This window comes from Orycteropus afer, unplaced genomic scaffold (genome assembly GCF_000298275.1).
Source record: "Orycteropus afer afer isolate SDZICR_OR568_19922 unplaced genomic scaffold, OryAfe1.0 scaffold00666, whole genome shotgun sequence".
Taxonomy (NCBI): domain Eukaryota; kingdom Metazoa; phylum Chordata; class Mammalia; order Tubulidentata; family Orycteropodidae; genus Orycteropus; species Orycteropus afer.
The window spans coordinates 495942-505413 of record NW_006922253.1 but is presented as its reverse complement, the minus strand read 5'-3'; the positions used below and the strand labels follow the sequence as shown (position 1 = coordinate 505413).

The 9472-nt window shown below is 37.6% G+C and overlaps 1 protein-coding gene across 1 annotated transcript; it reads left to right on the top strand.

Annotated features, from left to right (window-relative positions):
* The first annotated feature begins 7681 nt into the window (after positions 1 to 7681).
* On the top strand, positions 7682 to 8611 carry LOC103210870 (olfactory receptor 4C12-like). The gene has a single exon (XM_007956788.2). It carries the CDS (start codon positions 7691 to 7693, stop codon positions 8609 to 8611), a length of 921 nt encoding a protein of 306 aa, XP_007954979.1. The 5' UTR covers positions 7682 to 7690.
* Positions 8612 to 9472: the final 861 nt, after the last annotated feature.

Genomic DNA, 9472 nt, shown 5'->3' with positions numbered 1-9472 from the left:
AAATGAAATGGGTGACATCACAACAGAACCAACTGAAATAAAAAGGATAATATCAGGATACTATGAAGAACTGTACTCCAACAAATTTGAAAATCTGGAGGAAATGGACAGTTTTTTAGAAACACACCACTTACCTAAACTAACACAGATTGATGTGGAAAAGTTGAACAGGCCCATCACAAAGAAGAAATTGAACAGGTTATAAAGAAATTACCAACAAAACAAAAAAGTCCTGGCCCAAATGGTTTTACCAGACAATTCTACCAAACATTCATAGAAAAACTGACACCAATCCTATTCAAACTATTCCAAAATATAGAAAAGGATGGAATCCTTCTGAACTCATTTTATGAAGCAAGCATAACCTTGATACTAAAACCAGGCAAAGACATTACTCAAAAGGAAAACTACAGACCAATATCCCTCATGAATATAGATGCAAAAATCTTCAACAAAATTCTAGCAAATAGACTCCAACAACATATCAAGAAAATCATTCATTGTGACCAAGTGGGGTACATTATCAGATATGCAAAGATGGTTCAACATTAGAAAAACAATCAATGTCATCCACCACATAAATAAAACAAAGAAAAACAACCCATAATCATATCTATTGATGCAGAACAAGCATTTGATAAAATTCAACACCCATTCCTGAACAAAACTCTCAGCAAAATAGGAATAGAAGAGACATTCCTCAACATAATGAAGGGCATCTATGCAAAACCAACAGCCAACATTATTCACAATCGAGACAGACTGAAACCATTCCCTTTGTGAACCAGAACCAGACAAGGATGCCTTCTAACACCACTTCTATTCAACATGGTATTGGAAGTCCTAGTCAGGGCAATAAGGCAAGAAAAAGACATTAAAGGCAATCAAATTGTTAAGGAAGAAGTCAAACTATCCCTTTTTGCTGATTATATGATCCTATATCTAGAAAACCAAAGAGACTCAGTCAAAAATCTACTGGAACTGATTGAGAGATTTAGCATAGTGGCAGGATACAAGATCAACATCCTAAAATCAGGTGTATTAGTCCATTATTGTAAAAGTCAAGGAAAGGTTTATATATGGAAGGAAATTTTCTTTGTTGGTTACCAGGGGTGGGAGGGGAGGAGAGGGAACACTGTTAGATAGGTAGAGATAAGTTTCATTTGGGTGAAGAGAAAGGCAATGGTCCAAATGTGAGTGATCAACATGGTGGCATTGAGGAAGAGGAAGACAGAGAGAGGGATGTATGGGAGGTACAGACAACAAATATGATCCCTTTTGCATATAAAGTACTGCTTTGTCACTGAAGGCAAACATGGGAATGCAGGTGGATAGATGGGTGGGCAGACTGAGCTATTAGATATGTCTATGCAGTAGCTAGTAGTGACTGAGATCTTAAAAGCTTGCAAGCTGCCATCTAGATGGGTCTCTCCTCATCCAGGACCAAGAAGAATGAAGAAAACCAAAAATTCATGGAAACAATCAGTCCTAGTGACTGGTACACCATCTGATCTGTAGCCTATACGAGTATGAGACCAGAAGAAATAGATGGTGCTCGGATACTACTGTCAACCACTTGGAAGAGGATCTTTGTAGGAGATCCTGGATAGACAGGGGGAACAATGTGGAACAAAACTCAAAATCATTTGGAAAAAAAAAAAAAAAAAGCGGGGAACAGGTTTACTGGCCCAATGGAACCTGGTGGAACCACTGAGACTATGGCCCCTAGCTGCCCTTCAGGTCTGAAATTGAACACACACCTGTAGCTTCCCGCCAAGCAGTAGACAGGCATACTAGTTGAGCATTTATCTGAGGTAGATACACTCCTTGGAGAGAACAAGAAAGAGAGAAAGAAGGACTGCTCAGGCATAGGGAGACAGCTCAGGGGGTAGGAGTACATGGAGGTATGGTCACAGGGAAGCGTTATCTATCGGGAGGAAGTGGGAGAGGAGATGTTGCATTGTGCTAAATTGTGGCAATGTCATGAGACAAAGTATATGTGATCTGCTGTATGGAAAGTGTATTTGCTCTGTAAATTTTCACCCAAATCACAATAAAAATAAAAATTAAATTAAAAAAAAACTTATGAATACTATTTAACTTCCATTTTGCTATTGTTTTGCTCACATGACTGTGTATAAGAATGGCAGCAAAGAATCATTGCAGCTTAAAGAAAATTTTTAGAAATTAGTAGCAATGCCTCCTATCTATTTGTAAGTTTTGAAATCATTGTCTTTATTTTCAGAGATACCATTTAATTAAATTGTATGATTTGTCTTCATTCAATTTATTTCCCTTCTCATTCTCAGAACATGGTATTTTTTTTAACATAAAATTTTCTTTTTTTCCCCCTCTCTTGTAAGACAATATTACTGCATAAGTGCACTGCAATGTTTTTCGTAACAAACATGTGAACTAAACAGTGAAATAAAACAAAACAATGAAAAGGCCTATTCCACCATCCATTAGTTTGTTATACTATGGGGGCTTGCATGTTGCTATGATGTTGGAAGCTATGCTACCAGTATTTCAAATATCAGCAGTTTCACCCATGATAGGCTTGTTTCATGGAGCTTGTACATTAAGATGGACTAGGAGCAAAGGCCTGTCTATCTACTTCCAAAAATTAGCCAATGAAAATATGTTGGATGCCTAATCTAGGCCTACAAAGATATGGGTTGTTTTCAGGTGAAATAGCTTTCCTTAAAAAATCCTTCCAGGACATCCCATTGCTACTGCAGTTTTAGCCATGTCCCTATTATGCAGTCATATAGTAGCTTGCACCTTTTTATAGTACTTTGTTCTTTTTATTGTTAGTTGCTGTCAAGTCAGTTCCAACTCACAGTGACCCTAAGTGCAACAGAACAAAACACTATAGTGTCCTGAACCATTTCACAATCATTGCTATGCTTGAGTACATTGTTGCACCCACTGTTGTCAGTCTGTCTTGTTGAGTGTCTTTCTTTTTTTTTGCTGACCTTTCATTGAGCATGATATCCTTCTCCAGGGACTGGTCCTTCCTGATAACATGTTCCAAGTACGTGAAGCAATGTCTTGCTATCTTCATTTCTAAGGAGCATCTGTCTGTACTTCTTCCAAGACAGGATTGTTCATTCTTCTGGAAGCCCATGCTATGTTCAGTATTCTTCACCAACACCATTATTCAAAGGCATCAGTTCTATATCTTCCTAATTCATTACCAGTTTTGGTCATTGACAGAAGACAAGTGAAAACACCATATTTTGGGTCAGGCACACCTTCATCTTCAAGGTGACATCTTACTTTTTAACACTTTAAAGAGGTCTTTTGCAGTATAAAATATGTTGTTTGATTTCTTGACTGCAGTTTCTATGGGTGTTGATTGTTGATCCAAGTGAAATGAAATCAATACTTGACAACTTCAGTCTATTCTCCATTTATCATGATGTTAGGTATTGGTCCAGTTGTGAGGATTTTTGTTTTCTTCAGGTAATTCCTATACAGAATTTTATAGTACTTACTACTCCCCCCCCCATTTTTTTTTTTTTTTTTTAATAGCTGATTTCTTGCATCATGAGGACAAAGACACTGTCAGGGCTCTGGGGCAGACTTGCTGAGTTTAAATCTCAGTTCTGCCACCTACTCACTTTTACCTTAAATTACTTAAATTGACAGTGTTTCAGTTCCTCATCTATAAAATGGGTATGATAAAAGTATCTACAGGAAAGATCTCATGTGTAACATTTTCATTACAGGACTTTGTTTATAGCCCTCAATAGTTACTGTTATATATAAACAGACTGTGCCTTGTATATAACAAAAGCTCAATGAACATTTGTTGGGGGGGGGGGAGAAAAGAAAGTAAACTCTAGCTTTTGTGTACAGTATGAGGATTACCCCAGCTCTGTAGGTGATTTCAAACGCTTGAGTACTAATTGAAAATTTGTCAGTTCAAACCCACCCAGAGCCATTTCAAAGAAGGCCTGAGATCTGCTCCTGGAAACCCTGTGGAGCACATCTACTCTGCACTCATGAGATGACCATGAATTGGAACCAAATTGAAGGCGAATTTTTTGTTTGCTTTTGGTAGTTGACATTAGGGACAGTATGAGGAAGGGATAAGTGCTTGGTTACCATTTCAGCAAAGGATCCTAAAATTAATTACTCTTCCCTGAGGAAATAGCTCAAAAGTATTTTACCCACTTGAATAAAATCACATTAACTGTAGTGTGAAAATTGAAGGAGTTAAAAAGGAAGGGCTGTGAGGATTTGGTACAAAAGCTGTACAGGCAGTGCCTGTCTCGGCTACAGATATGAGGTTCTTGTGAAATGGTGGAGAAAGAAGCTTGAGTCCCTGGGATCAAAATATGTATCTCGGGACACAGATGAGCATGGCCACTTTGAAAACACTCAGACTTGGCTTTAGGAGATTTCTCATCCAGAGGACCTTTGATCATCGGTTAGTGTCTTGGTAATTACATTTGTTTTCTAGCTTAAAATAATGGCTACCATTTTCTAAGAACCCTTATTGAGTTTATCAGACCAAGTTTCATATGAAGCCTCTAAGATATCCACGAATCCCATTGAAATGGAAATGGAGTGGAGATGCTGAAACTTCCCCCAACTCCCTCCAAATCTAAATTCCTTTTAAACACCAACACTGCTTAAGTATGCCATCTGTGATAGCTCATTTTCTGAACAAGCCTAGACAGGATGAGACTTTCTGCACACACAGGATGGAGTGGGCACTGGTACGTTGCAGAACCACAATTTTGCTCTTTTTTAAATTTTCTTCAGGATTTCTTTTCTGGAAACAATTCCACTTCCAGCTCAGTAGTTTAAGATGGCCTTCACTCTGATTGTACACACTCTGAAGAAAAACGAGAGTAGAGTTAATTTGAGAAGTGATGAATCAGCTAAGAAACAACTGAGACAAGTCAGTAGTTTATAACCTTCTGTCCTGGATTACACATGACCTCTTGTAAAATGACCACTTCCTCCTGACCAGTTTGTCAGTATTCTTCTTTGAGGCTGATCATAAGCCCCACGTGTGAGTTAGATTGAAAAAAAAAAAAAAAAACCACCTTGGATTTCAGGCTCAGCATTTGTTTGGGATATTACTAAACATCCAAATTGTAACAAGTCAGCCTTTTTCAATTATTCTGTGTTTGCTCATGTTTCTCCTTTTTTTTCCTCTTCTGTTTCTCACCACCTTACTTTTTTTTTTTTTTTTTGCCTTTTCTCCATTTCTTCCTCCTTCATCTCTTTTTCTTTCTCTTTCCTGTTCTTTCCTCTCCTCTCCTCTTCTGCTCTCTACCCTCACCTACTCCCTAACCCTTCTCCCTCTAACTAAATCTTTTTAATGTCTAATATTAGGGACATGATAAATATAGCAATGGACAAGCATAAGACCAGCAAGCCATGCCATCCTAAAAACCATTTATTTGAACAGTGAATTGACCTTATAGTTTCAGCAACATTCCCCACTGAGAAGAGTTAACTTTGGAAGAGTCAGTCATATTATCTATGTTTGGGAATAGGGCTTTAGAAAAGTCATGAATGAAATGAATAAACAAAAATACCAGAAAAAATAAGCAAGAAAGGAAAATAATTAGCAACTATTTTTTTGAAAAAGATTCTGTTAGTAGTTGTTCCTTTCCCTTTTTGACACTTACCCATGCTTTCCTTGTTCTCCTCACTGTATCTTAACTTTTCAGAATCAGTGGCTTTTGGAGATGTTCAGAGAAAAAGTTTTCTTTGGTGACATCCCTTGAGAACAGTAAAATCATATAACAATTACAATAAGTATATAACAAATTTATCTTTACAACAATCCTAGATATAAATACATTGAGACCTTGTTTACAAGTAAGGGAATTGAAGAAATTGAAGCACAAGATAAATTGGTGTTATATTCTTCATAAGTGGTAAATCCAATATTCTAAATTATATTCTTGGAGTTCAAGCCAATTTCCCTTACTTTTTTTTTTCCTTTGTATTTCTATCTTTATATTTCTCCTTTTTTCCTTCTCTCCCATTGCCTTTCTCTTTGGCATCTTTTTTTTTTTTTTCCTTATCTCCCTCTGTGCAAATGCTTTATGAGTGCTTACTTTTCCTGGCCATAGAGGAAATAAAAGTAAATATTTGTAATTATAAGAGTTGATCACAAACAATTCCCATATAAATGCTTACATAAAGGAAATAATAGTGACAATTTCCCCCTACCAATCTAATTTCACAGTTAATGAAACATAATTTAATATTGATTTAAATTTATTTTAGCTGTATCTCCTGAGCTTGGGAAATCATTCTAGGGTCTACATTTATTCCATTGTTTGCTATGGATGACAGCTTCATCTATAGAAAAGGAGGTTTTGTTTTTTAATTGTGGTTAACATATAGGTAACAGAACCTTTGCCATTTCAACAATCTTCACATGTACAATGCAGTGACATTCATCACGTTGTTCACCCATCAGTACCAACCATACTCAGATTTTTCCATCACCCTTAGAAGCTCAGGGTCCCTAAGCATTGTGCTTTGTTTTCCCCCTCCTCCCAATCACCTGCTAATCACTACTCAACTGTGATCTCTATACACTTGCCTATTAGATATTTCATATATGTGAGATGTTACTTTTGTGCCTGACTTGTATTACTCAACATAACATTTTCAAGGTTTGTCTATGGTATAGCATGTCTCAGGATTTCATTTCTCCCTATGGATAAATAATGTCCCATTATTTGTATGTCCAACTTTTCAAGTCCCAGATATTTAAATTCTAATTTTTTTTCTTTAATAAAATATTATCCATGTTAATAATAAATAAATACTGGAAAAGAATGAATAGCACGGCGTGAGTAGTAAGGCAAGATATGTGTTTTTAATATTGCACACAGAAGAGGGTGATGCAATGTGAGAAGTGCTATTAACGCTTTTCTCTGAGATTGTGAGAAGATAGTGGTAGTGTCTTTCACTTTTAAGGAAGTGAAAAAACAAAAATCTACTAGACATCATAGGAAAATGATGGCTTATGAGTAAAGAGTTTGAAAAAATCTTTATATGTCATTGAGTTTTTCATATGATTTAAATTAGTAGAGCAATGTTGACTTTTTCTCTGAAAAAATATGTCCAATGATTCTGAAGGAAATCCATGCATCTTTTGCTGTCTGTGAGTGTTTTCCATACATGAACATGGCCATATCTTGGAGTGGCTTTTGAAACTTGATGCATAGTGTATTCTTCTCTATTTTAAAAGTTATCTATTTTTATTGTGGGAGCTCTGGTGGTGAAATGCCTATGGCATTTGACTGCTAACCAGAAGGCTGAAGGTTCAAACCCACCAGCTACTCTTCAGAAGGAAAGTTGGACAATCTACTTCCATAGTGGTACCACCTCGGAAACCCAAGGAGGGGTTAATACGAGTCGAATCTGACTCACAGCAGTGAGTTGCTTTTTTTTGTTGTAGAAAATCACAAACAAAATAGGACATTATAAACAGTAAATTAAATACCACCTTAGTGTCACCTGTAGAATATAAAAAGTAAAACAGTTTATATAGTTTGCACTTGTATTTGTCTCCTGTGAAACTGAGAAAAACAAGGCATCTCAAGGGTTTCTTTATTGATTATGCAAAAGTGTCAATACTGAGAATGACTGTGACTTATTTTCAGTGACATCACCTATCACCTGAACTGAAGTGATAGACAGGATGAGCAATGTTACAGAATTCATCCTCCTGGGCCTGACTCAGAACTTGGAGCTTCAAAAATTTTCATTTGCTGTATTTTTAATTGTCTACTTGGTCACTCTGGCCGGTAACCTGCTCATCATGATCACCATCAGCACCAACAGGGCCTTAGAATCCCCCATGTACTTCTTCCTGTCTTACTTATCCCTTATAGATGTCTGCTATTCTTCATCCATGACCCCCAAAATGCTAGCTGACACTCGCGCTGTGAGAAAAACGATCTCTTTCAGGGGATGCATGACTCAACTCTTTGCTGAGCATCTTTTTGGTGCTGCTGAGATCATCCTGCTGACAGTGATGGCCTATGACCGCTATGTGGCCATCTGCAAACCCCTGCACTACATGACCCTTATGAAACACAGGATGTGCAGTCTTCTGGTGGGAGGAGCCTGGGCTGGAGGCTTTGTCCATGCAACCATACAGATTCTCTTCATAGTCTGGCTGCCCTTCTGTGGCCCAAATATAATAGACCACTTCATGTGCGTCTTGAACCCTTTATTGAAACTAGTCTGCATGGACACTCATACCCTTGGTCTCTTTGTTGCTGTCAACAGTGGATTAATATGCTTGTTAAACTTCATCATCTTGACAGTCTCCTATGTCATCATCCTGCTCACCCTAAGAACCTATAGCTTGGAGGGGAGGCGCAAAGCTCTCTCCACCTGTGTCTCTCACATCACCGTGGTCGTCTTATACTTTGTGCCTTGCACATTTGTGTACCTGCGTCCAGTGAATACCTTCTCCATTGATAAAGCTGTGGCTGTCTTTTATACCATGATCACTCCCATGTTAAACCCCTTAATCTACACCCTCAGAAACGCAGAGGTGAAAAACGCTATGAGGAAGCTCTGGGGTCAAAAAATGACTTCAACTGAAAAGTAATCACATCAATGTAAAATGACTTTATTCTTTAAATGATGAAGAGAAAACAAGATAGTTTCTATGGTTCAAGGTCAAGTGAACACTATATTGTCAAAAGTACTTTTATATTGGCGTATAGATCCTTTGAGAAAAATCCTGGAGAGGAAATTATTTATTGTGATAAGAATTTTCCATTGACATTGATTTATAACCTATTTATTTGTTGCTATAGATCACATTCACACTCTCAGCTATTAATAGGTGTTTTCCTAGGAAGCACTCCTCACAGCAGAAGCGATGGAAGCATGAACTCTCAAATGTTCCTAAATCATGGATTGAAAGCTCACTACTTTGGCAACTGAAAATCAAATATAAAATATTCTGAGCAATTTAGGAAGCTTTGGTGTCTATTCACCATCTCTCTTTACGTACTTTCTGATGTCCTGCCACACGAAGTCTGCTTTTCTATTTTTACTTCTCTTTCTCCAAAAGAGAAGGTTTACTATTTATTCTTGCTGCCTTATTTGGATGAAAACTTATTGTTAAGTACTCATTTACATTGAGGGATTCATTTCCCCGCCCCCCCACAGTTTCACTGTGTGTAGGAGATTTTATATATCATTTCTTGTACGGGTATTTTGGAGGAATGGGTGATAGGGTCTTGTGCTGGTTGTTTGTATGTCAACTTGGCTGTGCCTGGTTGAGTGGCTGGACAGCTGGTGGTAGTTATTCCCCATGATGAGACTGGCAATCAACTCCATGGTGGGATCTACCACAAGCCGCTGAGTAGCTGCCTTTGGGTATGTGGTCTGCTTCCCATATATAAGCAGCAGCTTTGGGAATGATCTCTAGCTTATGGCACACTTGGACTCTGCATGTAGC

Coding starts and splice junctions, on each gene's coding strand:
- LOC103210870 (XM_007956788.2), top strand. CDS start 7,691: ATGAGCAATGTTACAGAATTCATCCTCCTGGGCCTGACTCAGAACTTG.